At 32.5% G+C, this 17,490-nt stretch overlaps 1 protein-coding gene across 1 annotated transcript in view; it reads right to left on the bottom strand.

The window, feature by feature from the left end:
- The window catches only part of LOC129228220 (uncharacterized), a 69,601-nt gene that overhangs the window by 26,155 nt on the left and 25,956 nt on the right, over nucleotides 1-17,490 (bottom strand). Inside the window, exons 2-3 of the mRNA XM_054862885.1 lie at nucleotides 11,596-11,795; nucleotides 10,742-10,911 (exon numbers count right to left, since the gene is read on the bottom strand). Of these exons, the coding sequence (XP_054718860.1) occupies nucleotides 10,742-10,911; nucleotides 11,596-11,795 (370 nt within the window). The remainder of the gene's footprint in view (nucleotides 1-10,741; nucleotides 10,912-11,595; nucleotides 11,796-17,490) is intronic.

Here is a 17,490-nt window from a genome sequence, read left to right as displayed (position 1 = left end):
TAAGACATAAGTCAACACTTTGAAAATGGATTTCAAAACGAACGAAATTTTTACTGAAAAGAAAAGAATTTAACAAGCAATTACACTGGAAAAACTCTTCCTGACTCATGAATGACAATGACAAAAACGTTCTCTCTCTTTTTGCTAATTTAAACTCGATCAATCAGGATTGGCAAAATAAGAACTGCAGCCGTCTAGCCAAAGAGAAGCAAAGGAAAGGAAATAAAAAAAAAAAGAAAATTCAATCCAGTCGTCAATATATAAGGCTATTTTCTTCTCCGAACTTTCAAAATGCAAAATGTTTATTATTATATTTCAAAACATTAATGCTTGTTACTATTCAATATGGAGTATTTCCCGAGTTCCTACACAGACGGTGATAAAAAATCAGCATTAGTATTTAGTTTGCCCAATAGTTTGAAATTGCTTGTAGTCTTGTCCAAATCATAAACAAAAATTTAACTACAAATGCATAGGTTTGTAACTATTTTCAATGCAGAAAATATTTTTATATTTGCATCATTTTTCAGGGATATTCATATTTACAGAACTAACTCAGAGCAAAGTGATATTTATCTTTAAGGTGAGCATCTACTTATTTAGTTTATAAAGATACAACAAGTTAGCTTTTACATTTACCCTCTTATTTACATTTACCCTCACATTTTCATACCCACACATTTACCCACACAGTTTTACATTCACCCTCACCTTTATGTTTCAATCCATTAAGATTCAAAGTGATCGTCGATTGTTATGCCAAAAGATTTTATCAATCAAAGACAAATTCTTTCTACAGAGTTAGCTGAAGGACCTTACTTTAAGTGCTTCCGTTGAATAATAATAATAATAAAAGCATTACGTTAGAAGATTTGATAAGAAAATGTGTGCCGCTCAGAGCATTATTATTGGTCAGGGGTATAACATGGAAAATTTTATATCTTTGTTAAAAAAGGGGGAGAAGGCTAATAACCAAAGCCATTCCAAAATTCAAAAAATAAAAATAATAGTTTTTCGTTCAACTCCGAAGGACACTATCCAAGGCTATAGCCCCTTCAGATTATCAGGCTATAGCTTGTCCCTGATTATGATGCAGCACTTCAAATATTTGATTAAACAGGGTTGTCAAGAACCTAGTCAGTTTGGTCAGCGGGTTCTCTCCCCCTCCCCCTCCTTAAACTTTAAAATTGATACTGGACCAATCCCAGGCCGAGCCTCCTCATCGGCCTGGTCCCTAGTTTCTGACTAGGCTGACATGGTCTCTCGTCGGCCCTGAGCATTAAAGCTACTCATATGGAGTACAAACCACTGCGCCGACCTTCATTAACCTTGAAAAGGGAAAAGAATATAAAAAAATAATTCTTGCATAACCAGGGAAAATTCTAGCGCGCGGCCAGACTAAAATCTCATCAGCTTAAGTAGCGGTCAAACACTAGTTGTCTAAACGTTGACCGATGGCGTTGGGTTTCCGTAGATGTTCCAAGCGACCTTGTAATTTTTTATTGCTATTTTACTTTGCCATGGTATCAGACTGGAAGTTCTCTTTCAATAATAGGAATAGTTGCTCCTGGCTGAATTCCAACAAAGAAACGGAGGGCTCTCTCTTTCAAAGGTATATCTTTTTATTATCGTTATTATTCTATCAGTGTCTTTATTCACGAGCATGAGCAAACAAAAAGAATGTGTGATGAATAGGGTTGCCTGTTAAGAAGTAATTTTCATTATTAAATATATTGAAATAAGTGCTCTATTGTGTTAACGTGTTGCAATTTATCCTCGACTTTAGCGGACAATTGCACACCAAGAAATTCGTTCTCTATTTATTTTCTTGATGTTTCGGAAACTAAGCACTTTTCGAAATAAATATGTTAGGAACGTATGTCATGCGAACATTTTAATTATGAGCACATTTTTATGTAATCAAGTTGATAAATAAATATCTATTCTAGCCCCATTTTATTAAAGCTTAGAAGCAGGTAAATGGACGTTAGAAGTTGAAAGCATTTGTTCATGTGTGGATAACTATTAGTTGTTTCTTTCACCGCAAAACACGTATCGAATCTACACCCTCTGTTCAATCCCTGCGGAAAAACTATGGAAATAACGGGCCGCAGCTACTGCTGTGCTTTTTCGGTCAGACCGTAATAGAGCGGATTTTTGTTCAAAAATACTGTCTTTTTTTCCATCTTTTCATTTTTGAATCTGGGGTTTATATTTTACAAGGAGAGGAAGTCAATTGTTCATCAGTAATGTTTCATTATTGATACGGCATGCATGACACCTTGAACTTAAATTTTGAAAGCAGATAAACTCTCAATTTGCTGCATTTTTCAGGTACAGAATTAGTCCTATTATATCTACCTCTTTTAGTTGACAGCATTTTTTTTTTTTGTTACAAAATTAGTCCTATATCATCATGTACCTCTAAAAAGTGACCTGCTGTCTAACTTCACAGCATTTTTCAGGTACTACTCGAAAATGGGTCCTATATCATGTATGTATATCTAGCTCCATAAGATGACCACCTGTCTAAGTTGATCACTAAAGTACAACACTGAAAGTAACCCAAGTACACAAGTTTCACTGTATTTTTACAAGAAAATTAGTGCCTTTCTTTGAAGGAAAACCTAATCGAAGGTCCAGTATCCTCTAGCCTTAAATAGGATTTAAGTAAATACCAAACAATCCTCCACCTGTCCTTCAGTAAGAAAATTGTGTTTTTGCTTTTCCCATTCTTCCTTCGGATGATCAATCTCACTCGATCTTCAAGCTAAAAGCTCAAATTCCCTCAACTCTTCGGTTTCTTTTTCTTACCACAGTCAGTGTAACAGTTTTGATTCATTTGCATACATGTCAGCTGGGGTTAGTTTCGAAAGAAAGACACTCCCTTTGACTGAAAGATTCTACAAGATGAGGCGAACAAAAATAAATGAATAAAGAATGAAAGGATAAAAAGAAAACAAGAATTCAAGGGCATCACTTTAAATCTGAAGGGGAAAAAATAAAGGAAAACGTCTATCTGGAAGACCAATTCGTTCCACTTTCTAATACAGCCTTCTAATTTTGGAAATAAATTACTGCTGAGACATCTAGCACATAAAGAAGTATTGCATCTCAAAAGATTTTTTTTTTTTTTTTTTTTTGGACAAATTCTTGCCTTGACAGAAATGCGGAGAAAACAAAGTTCATTTGTTTTATATTGCTAGTTAAAACATTAAATTTTCATATCATTTTTTTTTTTTTTTTTTGCATTTATTACTTATGTGCTTATTATTTATTCATTTTTAATTGTCAATTTGTAGCTTTATTATCACCATTATCAACAACAATATTATTATTTTTATTGAATCGCTTCATGTTAGATACAAATTCTTGCCAAAAAAAGAATGGAGAAAGTTGAGCTCATTTGTGTGAATAACTAATTATTTTGCTGTTACTTATTATTTACTTATCCCGTGTTTATTACTTATTATTCATTTGTTTCAGTTGCTTATTTATTATTTTATTATCATCATCATCATTAGTATTATTGTTGAATGTCAGACAAATTCTTGCCGAGAATGGAATGCAGAGAATGCAGAGCTCATTTTTTACTTCGTTCTTGGTTCATTATTTATAAATTACTAGTTATTTATCTATTACTTCTTATTTATTTAACATTTCTTTATTATCATCATTGTTATCTATGTTATTACCAGTTTTACAAGTTCTTACCCCGAAAAGAAAAGGGTTATTTTTTACTTCGTACTTGTCTTGTTACATGTGTATAACTAATTTTTTATAGCTTATAATGTATTTCTCTTTTGTTTGTTATTAAGAAGTCATTTTTAATTATCTATTTTTATTATCATTATCATTGCAATGCTATTATTACTGAATCATTTCATATCGCGCATAAAATGAAGAAACAGCTGAAACGTTTCGGTCATTTTTCTGAACATCAAATTGTATGTCCTTTATAAGGAATGAACGTTGTGCTGGTACTCTTAATATTAGTTTAACACATTACAGTGCATTTAAAGTTTGAAACAAAGATCCAGAGAAGCACGTGTTTAGCAATGAACTAAAAAATAAAAAAAAATAAAAAAATAAAAATGTGCTTAAAAAAATGTTCAACGGCATGGGGGGGGGGGGGGACGTGACCAGCATTTTTAAAGCAAATTTAAAAGAAATCTAGCAGATGTACTGCAAAGTACACAACAATGCAACAATTAGTTATTTTAACATTTTTTTCCCTTTAATAAACACCTTTCAGCAACTGCGTAGAAAAAGCAACGGGTAATTATCAAAAACACTTTCGCGTACTTCAGGATCCACGTTTAACTAAAACGAAAAGTTCTTTCGGGCTAACATAAAATAAGAAAAATGCCTCAATCTCAGACGTTTAAATTCACGGTAACTCAGAAATAACTCCAACGTTTAAGGTAAATACACGAGTAAATTTACCAAAACCTGGTGATTTGAATAATCTTTATTTTGAGCATTATATTCAAACCACATAATAACCGCTCGCATAACATGCCGTCTTCTCAACATAATAATTTCGACCAACTAGAACTGGTTTAGGAAATAAAAAATACGATCAGACTAGCTCATAATCATCTCCTTAGTCTGTTTACAATATAAACCAACACAACTCGTTATTTGTTATTTTTATTTCATGCGATTTTCGAGCTATTTTTTCCGCCATTGTTCTTGCCTATTCTTTGTCATATCTTTCACGTACTAAGTTTTTTAATATTCAGACGAAATGAAAAGTACCGAAAAAAAAACATGAGTAAATCACATGGCTAATTTTTTCCATTTTTGCCATCAGTCACAAAAACTAGAATAAATTTAAACTTGGAAATATTTCCTTCCTCATTCCTAAAATTGTAGTGCGTGTGTTTTTTAATAAAATAAATGAAATTTTTTGACTTTTCAACGAGAAATTAAAAAAACGGGTGGAAATTATTTTACATCTTAAAATATTTGTAAAATCGATTAACTTCTGATGTATTCCGATAACAAAATTAGAAAAAAATTTCTTTATATAGTAAAAAAAATGAGTTGAGAATTGAAACTGAAGAGGAGTTTTATTTTATAGTTATAATTTGTAAAGATATCTTAAGCAATTTGAGTTTGTATTTTCATACAAAGGAAAAACGCAAGAGTCATAATTTTTAACTTGTTACCATTGTGATCCGCGGTCAAATCATGTAATCAGAAAAGAAATTAACTATTAATTTTATGCAAAATTGCAGATAAACATAAACCAAATTAGCTACCGCCTATATTCATTTGTTTCTGCTTTTGAAATGATTAATTTTAGTTCATATTTATTTGAAATTAATAATTATATTTATTGCAGATCAATTTAGGATGTTAACTAGAAATGCATTTACATTTCACAAAAGAAAAAATGGATTAAACCTTTCTATCTAAAATCGGCATAAAATAAAAACTACACATTTTTACGGTAAGGCATTTTTAATCGAATATTCTGTGTTCGGCCGAACATTCGAGTTTAAGTGTTTTTAAGTTTTGACATTGTTAAATTTTAAGAGTTGAGCACTTTTAAACGAATAATACGTAAGAGTTTTGATCGAATTCAGATTCGGTAAAATATTATTATTTGGGTCATCTCTAATTAAGAGTATACATATTTTTCAAAACGGGAACATTTTTACATTTGTGAGGCCTAATTGAAATACATTTTGTGCCGCTAAATTTGTTTGAATCTAAATATGTAATTCCTCCTTGTATTTCTTTCCTTCTTTGATATTTCTATTTGATGAAAAATTAGTCGTCTAATCGTTTCTTTTACAATCAGGTATTCAAATATTTATGCGACGGACATTTAAAAACTGGAGGTAGTTTTTCACTTCTGTGTACTTCACCGATAGATTTTGCGTATTTAAATGTGATTAATATTACAAGCAAATTTTGCCACTCTCTAAAATTTACCGCTTCAAGTAAATGCGTATTCTGCCTGTCAACCTTGATATTAAGAAATAAGAATATATATTATACAAATTAAAATAAAAAAAAACATTTAGTTACTGAAACGTCTTTGTTCATGAGTGTAAATAACGAATGTCTTATACACTGAATAGTAAATGAACAAAACTGACTATGTTCCTACATGGGGGCCCCCTCTTAAGAGCAAGGGCGCACCCCCTAAACATCGTAAAGAGCCCCAAGTAAGAGCCCTCCCCCAAATGAGAAAAATACCCCTCAAAACACCCCCTCCCATTAAAACGTTCAATGGCGCAGTCTGCGCCATGACCCCCCCTCCCCCCAAGGTGGGCACCCCTGTGTTCCTGGTTTTAAACTAAATTTGGAATCATCCTGCAATAACCTCTTTAAAGTTGGCTATTTCATGATCATCAAATTCACAACTTTCTTGGAATTAACACAAAGAACTCCTACATTTCTCATAAAGATAAAGAAACAAAGGAATTGTTTTCGCGGTATGGAATAAAGAAGAGGACGTAACAGTGACATTAATACACTTCTCAGAACAATAGTGGGTCATAGTAACTCTGTTTACTTTTCCCAGACACGATCCAACAACATCAGAGACGTTAAAAAACATTTTGAAATTAGCATAGTGTTTTGATAACCGGAAATAAACACATCATTTTTCAAAGGTTTTTTCCCTTTTTTTTTTTTTTTTTTGTTTAAAAACAAAATATTGTGAATTGAGTTTTCTGTCTGGTAAACAGAATTCCTTTGTTGTTCGGTGTTTTTTTTTTTTTCCTGATATTTTAACTGAAAAATATTTAGACTGAGAAATATACTGACATATCATTAATCCAGCAGTATATGAAAGTGATGTAGCTGGGAAAACATATTTAGCGGAACTCACCTTGGGGCTTGAGGGAACTCACAAAAAGGAAGGGTTTCTTAAAATCAATTTACATTACATTTGCATTATTTTTACAATGAAAAAAGAAATATTTCAGGGAACGGCTTCCCCCATCTTTCTATATTACAGCATTGGTTTACGGATAGTTAACCAATGTATAGTTGATGTCAAGTCCCAAATCCGGAATCCACTGGACTTTAAAAATTTCTTTTCCAATTCGCTATTTTGAATCTCAGATCATTCGTATTTTTCCTATCACAAAATTAATCTACCCATCCCTCGCACATTTTTCCACGTGTCATTTACGTCTGGTACACATTAGCAAACATGTGCGGGCTATACAAATCAGATATTTTAATATATATACTCTATTTTTAATTGAGAAAGAAAAACAATTTTTAATCACCAAAGACCCTAAGGAACATTTAAAGTGTCTACACAAAACATGCCTGTTATTTTGCGATGGTTCACAAATTTGCATTTTTCGGCAGTAGATTTTTCTTTTATCGATCTGTGACTCTGTTAATGCCCAACGTATTGTTTTGGTTTCGGAGATCCATGCGGAATGACTGCCAGCATTTCTGAGATAAACTACGATAAACGAGTAAAGGGGAGGGGGAGGGTACATTGGGAGGTAATGTCTATGGAGAAGTATGAAATTCAAAGGGATATATAATTAATAACTAACAGGTAAAGAATAGTTTTTTTTTTCTCTCTCTAGAATATTTCAAATACTACGTCCAACGCTATTGTGATAAAATTTCTACCCCAGCTTCATCTTGAATGTTACTATGAAAAACTCCTAAGTAACCAAGAAATCAACAGTGGATCTAGGGGGGGAGGGAGGTCATGACCCCTTCCTTTATAGCGATGAAAGATAGCTTTAATCTTAGTCTTGGGAATATGGATTTCATGGATTTCGAAAAATTATCGGGGGATAGCTCCAGACCACCAACAGCAGCCCAAATACTACACGTATGACCCCATCCCTTTCTGATTCGTGTGATCGTTTAATAATGACACCCCTCCTACCCTCCCTCAAAGAAATAAAGAAAACAAAAGCTAAATACGAGATTGCCAGATAGAAAAGTGACATTTATTTTTAATTCGAAGTCATTCAAATGTAATACTTTAAAAACTTTAAATACTTCCCCATTTTCCACGGTCCTTAATAAAATAAAATAAAATAAAATGCAAAGCGTGAAAATACTTTTGACTAAATTTTTGATACATATTTCCGACTTTAAGTTCGTGAAATACTCATGTAGAGATGTTAAAAATGCATCAGGAAATTGCAACTAAACATGATAGCGTCTTAATCCGCTAAGTTCTATTTCAATTAAAGTTATTTTGCTTTTTGGAGAAAAATTAAATTGATGATTTACTCGAAAATTCACAAACAAAAGCTAGGCTTAGGTTTCGCATTAAAACCATTTTCCGGCGTTTCAATACTTGTCAGCGAATATAACAGTTTAATCATCAGATTACAAAAATATAAAGATTTTCTGTGCGACTCATTCTTACCGACAGTCCGGTCATTGACCTAAGGGGGGGAGGGGTCACCTGTCAGCAAAGATCCTTCGCAAGAAGCGCAGAAACCCCGCCACACAAACAGCACAACAAGCAACTACAACAGCACAATAAGACACAACACACACATGCTTTTCCTACCAACACCCAATGGTACGGAAAAGATTTTCGAGAATTCCTACTCCCTCCCTCCCTATTTCCTTTCTTTCACAGAAGAATTTCCGATGTGCCGCCCTTTCGGAAACTTTCTCCGGTTCCAGGAACGGAAAAAAGAAAAAGGCGAGAGTGAAAAAAAAAAAGTAATAGTAATAATAATAATAGAAAATCCCAGAGAAACGAAAGAAAAAAAAAATATGTCCACCTCTCACTTTCAACCAAGGGGCCGAAGGTCAAACCCCCGACGAATTCGTCGCTCGAGGGAGGCACCTGTTGTTAGGATTTCTAAAAATAACCTTTCACTATAGTTAGAAGTCCATTTTTCCGCAGACGGTTTTTATTTTTGTTATTTATTTTTCATTCATGTTATTACTTTTATTTTTACAGAAAGTCTTTTTTCATATTTCTCGTTTTCCCCCGTTTACCGCTTTCTCCGCAGCATTATTACGGTACAAAGTTGGCATAATCTGACTCCAAGTTCAAGTTAGAACCGCTATTTATAAGCACAACAAAAATGATGGCAGCGGAAATACCACCTACAGAGGGAAATATGGAAGAATGTTTTGTTGGAGATTTCTGCAGGCTTTAAAAAAGATTTAATGTCACGAAAGCGCGTTCGAAAATATTATTATTATTATATTTATCTACGTATTATTATTGTTGTCTTTTTTATCTGTAGATTCATTATATTTCATCCCCTATAATTTTCCTAACAGTCACCGAAGTGTTTAGAAAGCAAAGGAAGAAGATATGATGTTACCTTTACTCTTTTGAATTCAAGCAGAGTGACATGAGATCATCAACAACCCTTAGAATTATTTGCAAAGATTTATGTTCGAAATAAAAATATTCGTAAAATTAATAAAATAACTATTGTGAAATAATATTACTAATAAAATGAATGCAGCAAAATAGTAATGATATAAAGAGAATTTAATTTAATAAAATGTTACAATTATTAAACATGTAATAAAATGTTAATATTATTGAACTTTTAATAAAATGTTAATATTGATGAAATTGTAATAAAATACTAATATTATTTTAAAATTTAACCAAACCTTAAATTACTAATGACATTGAAAAAAAAGCCTTAATAATAAAAAAAATTAAAGTAAAAAACGCAATAAAATATCATGAAAATGAAATATTAATAACAACTGTTCATGATGAAATTTCGCAAAACTATGTTTTCTTAAACGAGTTCCCCGAACCAGGCAAAAAGTTAATAAAATTGAAATAATTAATAAGAATGATTAATGTATAAAAATAAAAGAAAATGTAAATTTTTACTAAAATTAAGAAATTTTCGAACTTATAAGCGTCAACTAGGAAAGTTTCATGGTAGGAACTGATTTCCAAAAATCATTGTTTCCTCCAACTCGGGCATGATTGGTAAAGATTAAAATTACTTTTATTTTATTTTTTCAATTTGTTATATGTCTGCATGGATTTTGTCTACACATTTTACATAGTTAGCACATGATACACAATGTAACCTACTTCCAGCGTATGTTTACTTTTCCCTCATTATTGTTATTTTTTATAGCGACTGAGTTGAGAGAAATAATCATCGTAATAATCAGGGCTCACTTTGCATAAAAGTGCAGCTCGTCTGCTTTTTTTTTTTTTTTTTTTTTTTGTGTGTGTGTGTGTGTGTGTGTGAGTGTGCGTGTGTCTGTGTCTGTGTGTGTGATTTTTTACACGTGAGAGAGAATTTAGGCTATTTAACACATGAAAATAAGTTCTGAAGACTATGGGGTTCCCTCATGTCTCTTATTAGAACTTTGTAATGCCCTAGTCATACAAACAGCAAACATTTGACTGTCTCTATCTCGCATTCATAAAATAAAACTGAGATTCTGAAATTAATGCAAGTTCAGAGCAAAGTGCCTGGTAAGGAAAACCAAGAACTAATTCAAATGAGGCAGTGAGAAGCAAAAGGATGTAAGTGGCAAAATTAAGAATTTGGAGATAACCAGTACGCATGGTAGGTGAACCTCTCCTCTGTCTTGGGGCAAGAGATGGGACTAGCAGCCCTGGTAGCTGCTGCTATACAGCATGATTAAGAAAAACATTTCAATGAAAGCCTACCTAGAAGCGAATTTTTAAACGGGTTCTACTCAAAACTTGAAAATGTCCACTTGCATCCCTTTGTTTCTCACTGCCTCAAATGATAATGATTAAGCAACGAAATTCACTTACTGTGAGAGTTTGTTTAAGAGTGAGATCTGTGAAGAAGACATCTTGTTGCAGGACGTAACAGATCTTTCTTCGTAGTTGCTTGTTGAGTTCTTCGCCGTTCATTGTGACCACTCCTCTGTCCATACCAATACGTCCACCGATAGCGTTGAGAAGTGTGGTCTTTCCAGAGCCTGATGATTAAAATAATCAACATTTAATAATGTCCTATTTGTCAAATGAATACAGTAAAATAACTTAATTTTTAAATTATCAGCTTTAGGGTTTTAGCATAGATGATTTGTTATGTCGAATTAAAGTAAGTTAGTGTTTCCCAAACTGTGGGTCGTTGACTTCTTGGTAGCTCTAAAAGAGACTCCAAAGCTCTGTTAGTTTTACCGTTAAAGGATTATTTTGAAATTTATCTTTATTTCGAAAATAACGTTTCAAAACAACAATGCAACAAACTGGAAACCGAAATACTTGCACATTTCTTTAAAATGTCATATTTGTCTTCGGTTTGACTAAACACTACATATTTGATTATTGAAGATCTGACTTTAAACAAATTTGGCCTAAAACAGGGCAAAATATTTTCTGAGTATATTAATATTTTTTATCCATAAAGTTAATACTTGAATTTTTACGCAAAAAATTTATAAAATAGCAGATAAAAAACTTTAAAAAATAGAAGGGTGGAAGATACATAATAGATATAAAAATCAATATTCCGTAAATAATTAGCATTGCATCTTAGCTGCAACCCCCTCTCCCCATGTTTTAAAATCAGTTTTTATTTTAATAAAAAGATAATTTTAATTTATTAATATTTAAGAAAATGTAAATTATTGCGGGAAAATAGGCAAAATCAATATTACCACTGGGTCCCATGATAGCAAGCAACTCTCCAGGCCTAACAAGGCCACTGACATCCCTGAGGATTTGTTTACCATCGTGTGAAACACACACATCTTTAAAGACCAGCTCGACGGGCTTCTGACGACTGGCGGGCCCACCGTTAGCCCCATCGGACCCTGTCACGCTTTCCAAGGGGCCTAAAGATTCCTCTGTCTTTAATCTAGAAATAAAAAACAAATCATTAACGACCAGTCAACAGCCGTGAGGGACATAAAAAAAGCAAATTAGGAAAAATTATTAAACATAACTTTTGACTAATAATTTTAAATTCAGTTTGTTTTAATCGACACAAAAAGTTGAAAGTATATTCGTTTTTATGAAAACCAAAACTTGTATTCGATCTCAAAAATATTTTTAAAGAATAAGTGAATGTTACAGATAAGCAGATGAAAGAACAGATACATAGTCTTAATAGATTCACACATCGTCGTCTAAATGCAACAGTAGGATATCGTCCTGCTATTCCTGGGATTAGATGTCTTACTGTTGTTTAAGGCGACGAATAAATATGAAACTAGAGAGACGAAATATAAGTAAACAGATAGTTTGTAGATAATAGACATAGAACAAGAATCCACATATCAAAACTTTTACCATTATCTTGATCCAAAACAAGTTGGATTTTGAAAAAATAATCATTTGAGTCATGACTTCATGACATAATGCGAGTTACACATTAATTTAGAAGAAATCAAAAACGCTCTGGAAAATTTCATTATTTGTTTCGATCATAAATCGGAGTCATTTCTAAGACATGGTTAATGTTCATTTCATACTACTCTTACAAACCAAAAGCAATGAAAAGCTATGAAAGAGCTATCTTTAGTAAGAGGGATTGTTCACAAATTTCTTATTATTTCGACAAATCAGATCTAAGTTCATGTATAAAATAAGCGTCAAAAATCATCGAAGCATACCGAGGAAGGGTCGAACAGGTAGCATTTGTTCGATTTCCAGATAAGAAAAAAAAGGAACTTGGAGGAAGGAAAAAACAAATCAGTGTGATTCGTCGTGCATATCAAAGTGAGTGACAAAAAATGCGTGATGTGGGAGCGCCCCCACCCCATGCGAAATCATACAAGCCTCAAGCGCTGCCAAATTTACTTCAGTTTTGATGTTAATCAAAGTTAAGTTGATCTGACAGGTTTATGACATTTTAACACATACATGGTAAAAGTTAGAAAGTTTGCACAGAGTAACGAATAGACAGCTAGAGGGATCTTAAAGGAGAATAGCAGACATACAGATAAGAATCAATGTAAGTAGATAAGATTAATAGCACAGCGGGAGGGGCGTTGCTAAATTTACTTTATTTTGATGAAAATAATAGTTACTGTTTGTGGTGTAAACACAAGGTAATACTGAGAAAGTTAGCACACAGAGTAATTAATAAACAGCTAGAGAAATCAGAAAAAAGACAAGCAGACAGTGATAAGATAGCATCTGATTAAGGAAGCAAGAAAACAAAATAGAAAGAGCAACGAAAACAGTTCTGCTTTCCTAATATTTAGCCAGGATTCTTGAGGATTTGAAATGAAAACAAAATGCAAAAAGTAACATAAATAACTCTCATTTTCTAATATTTAGGCAGGATTGTTGAGGATTTGATATGAAAACAAATTGCAAAGAGCAACATAAATAGTTATCACCTCCTCAATATTTAGCCAGGATTGTTGTGGATTTGACATGAAAACAAAATGCAAAGAGCAACATAAATAACTCTCATCTCCTAATATTTAGCCAGGATTGTTGAGGATTTGATACGAAAACAAAATGCAAAGAGTAACATAAATAGTTATCACCTCCTCAATATTTAGCCAGGATTCTTGAGGATTTGACATGAAAACAAAATGTAAAGTGCAACATAAATATCTCTCATCTCCTAATATTTAGCCAGGATTGTTGAGGATTTGATACGAAAACAAAATGCAAAGAGTAACATAAATAGTTATCACCTCCTCAAATATTTAGCCAGGATTGTTGTGGATTTGATTGAGGACGCATGAAAACTATGTGCAAAGATCAACATTAATATCTCTCAACTCCTAAATGTTTAGCCACTATTCTTACATACAAAAAGTGATGTCCAAGCCGAATTTTACCTAATAATTTCTTCTGTACAAACAAAACGACAACTGTCAAGCTTTTACGATTCACTAGTTTCAGCTTTGTACCACATTTTTTTGGGGGGAACATCACTCTGGCTTAAAAAACTATATTGGCAGCCTTGAGAAGCAATTTTACGAGTGCTAAAATAAACTTTTGAAAAGAAAAATCATGAAATATTTTTCGACTACGTGCCTTGCATAATACAGCATACTTTCAAGAGTTATTAATTGATAAAATTTCAAGTATTCTCGATCAGTTATCTTACCAAAAAAGCAGCATTTGTTGTTTAAATATAAATTCTGAGTAGATATTTATCTACACATATAATGACAGATAAATTAAGCTAGATTAACGCTGGCGGGGGAAAAAGCCGTATCAGTATCATCTTCTTTCGTTTGACAGCTTATAATTCTCCTCGATAACCTTGGATAAAATCATTACAGAATTCTTAAAAATCCTGTTTACTAAAAATTTATCTGAGACTTTTTTTTATGAGAGAATGCAGTAAAAGACAAAAATACGAGTATTATTTCGCTTTGTTAGGCCATTTATAATTCTCATTGAATACCGGATAAAACAAGATATAACTGAAAGAAAAAGGAACACCTGTTTTTTTTAATTTATAATTATATTTCTGTTCGGGGAAGTACACTGTAGTATGAGAGTTGACTAATAAATAAAAGATACGAGTTTTTGTACGTAAATGAGAAACGGCACTTTCATCATTGCTCTCTTTTTTTTTTTTTTTTTTTGGTAGCTATGATTTTATCTTGAAACTTCTCAAAACATATTTATAGAACTCACAAAAAGCGGCATGCTAAAGTCCTAATAATGATTGTAAAAATCGCATTTGGTTGGTATATTTTTTTTTTTTAGCTTCGCCAACAAACCATCAATGATTGTAGAAATGGTATCTTCATTGGAATTGGTGAGCATGCCATACTTCCATTATCCCTGTAGAAAATGGCATCTTCATTTTGTAGGAAACTATTATTTTTTCTTGAAACTTCTCAAATTTTTTTATAGAATTCACAAAAAGAGTAAACTTTTAAATTAAAAGATTAGTTTTTAACACGCGAAGGATAAAAAAAGCAATCACAACAATCACTGCAAAAATGGTTTCTTCATTAGAATCGATAAAGATGCCATTTTTTTATCTTCTAACGGAAAAATGGCATCTTCGTCACAACTTATCTGTCGCATGATAGCCTATTAAGGCTCTTGCGCCAAAAAAAAAAAAAAAAAAAAAACAGTAGAACCAACAAACCATCGCAACTTATTTGGTTCGTAATTATGAGGCTTCGGCAAAAAAATATTTACTGACCTCACAAAAATTCCGCTTATAAATTTTTTAAAATATAACAAAAAATATAAAAATAAGAGAAGAATTACTTTTGGGGTGCAGTGCGATTACCTATACTCAGAACAACATAAAAGAGAAGTTCATAAAAACTCACATTCCGAGCAAGGTTAGATATTATAAAGGAAACGCGAAGGGGGACAGCAGAGTTAAACACCTCACCCAACAGCATAAGGAAAAATTGTAACGCGGGGTGGAGTTACCACATCAGACGATAGCAAAAAAAAAGTAACTGCTTTAAAGATCAGAAAGTAGGTTAACCTGCTGTTTCAGCGAAAGTAAGGCACGATACTGCTATAGGAATTCCCCGAGAAAGAAGAATAAAAAAGTCTTCTATTTACCGGGTAAGAAACATGACCTAATTGAAACACCGGCCTTCTTCACCTTCTCTTAATAGCCAAGATATTAAATCATAATAAGAAGACAATGAAATAATAGCGTCGACAAATCATTTCTTTGAATAGAGTTTGCGTAACGTGTAACAGGATAATAGCCATTTAGATGCAGGTGTTGTTGATGGGCTGGATAATATTCATTTGGGATTTAAATACCTGTGGGAATTTCGTTTCTTTGGAGTTTAATTATTTCTCTTAAACGATGACGAAAGAAATGTTGAAACGATTTTGTGTTGGAAATATTCGCCACTGAGCAGTTTCGTAAAAGTAACGCAAAAGTATAGTGAGTGCAAAGCAAGTGCAGAGAAATCCCGTTACAACTAATGTCAATACGACGAATTGTCTGTTTCAGCGAAATAAGTTTTCAGTCTCAATTTACTGGCCTTTACATTGGTTGAATTTCATTACCACGAAATCCCGTTACAATGAACGAACCATGAGGTTCCTTGAAGTTCGTTGTAACGGGGTCTCACTGCATTTATTTTAGAGTCAAGTGAAAGCTTAATAGTAGAATTAGTGTTGAGAATTTATTCACAAATGCAGACCGGCGCCTTTCAAAAATTTTCAATTCATATAGTTTGCACGAAACACAACATTTATTTGATCCATAATATGACGCTGAAAATATAGTTGTAAAGAAACCTCTTATGGAGTTTTATGCTTAGAAATTCCACTAATTATGACTTTTTTGTATTTATTAGACTTGCGCCCACTTTAAGGTCGACTATATATTTTTGAAGAATGTAGAAAGCTCTATTAAGGGAAGACCTTAAGAAGTGCAAAAGGAAAGTGTGTTGAAAATATATATATATTTCGTGGAAAAGAGGATTTTTTTTCCCTTTGAAGCATTGATGATAAATATTATTTGCTGAAAACATTCCTTTGGGTAGAAGATTTTTTTAACATAATTCAACATAAATATGTTAATTGAATACGTTGAAAATATGTTTCACTTTTCAGTAAAGGACTTATTCTTTTTGAAGCATTAACAATAAATATGCTAATTTAAAAAGTTGAAAACCAAATGCCTTTTTTTTAATTAGAGGACTATTTTTAAAGCATTAACGACAAAAATATTAATCATACGAAATGTTCATAGGCAAACGGTATCTATATCGATTTTTATCAAAATCGATAACAAACATTTTTCGAACAGAATTATCCTCAATAGTTAGACCCACGTAATAGTGGGAACTTATAAAATTCACTATATTAGCATCATCTAACTGAACTGTTTGCCGAAAACGTCAAAATAAATGCAATGTTTTTTGGTTGAGTTTTAAATATATTTACAGCATTTTTTTCTGCTTTCTACAGGTCATTAACTTACGACAAGCAAAGTTTCTCTCAGCAGGTGTATTAAAGCAAGTATTCCTTTAACTTATTGTTTGGAAAAATTCATTTGAAAAAAAAATATTTTGTTTTGATATTATCGTTTGGGGGGGAGGTCAGATTGCCAACGACTTTATCCAAAGTTCAAGAAGTTCATGCACTTTTCTTACATAAAAAATAGAATAGAACCCTTTTGTGAGCGCTTTTATCAAAATGCAGGTGATTTTTTGAATAAAAAAGATTTCCATACCCATATGTTATTTCCTCATCATCAAGTAGATATAATTTGGATTTAAACTGATAAGAGCAAAGTTGAACAGACTTTTTCTCGTTAAAAAAAAGTCTCTTGGCGCCATGTCACAAAACTGCAAAAGTACCGTACATTGAAATAGCAGCTGTAAACATACATCGCTTTTTGTCTTATTCCTCGCCTGCGTTTTATGATTTGAGCACGAACCCTAGCGTAATAAAAGAACGGAGACATCTGTGTAATAATAACTTACTATTCAGTTTTTCAAGGTCACATTTCAATCATCTGCTACTGGAAGTGAGTGAATGACCTAATATACTTACCCTTTTTATTAGAATTTTTCCTCTACTTATTTTTTTATTTCTTGTGAGAGTCGTATGTGAATAAGATTCCAAGACTGTCACATACG

Source organism: Uloborus diversus, chromosome 8 (genome assembly GCF_026930045.1).
Source record: "Uloborus diversus isolate 005 chromosome 8, Udiv.v.3.1, whole genome shotgun sequence".
Classification (NCBI taxonomy): domain Eukaryota; kingdom Metazoa; phylum Arthropoda; class Arachnida; order Araneae; family Uloboridae; genus Uloborus; species Uloborus diversus.
Note: the sequence above shows the minus strand (reverse complement) of the source record. Positions and strands in the feature narration are given on the sequence as shown.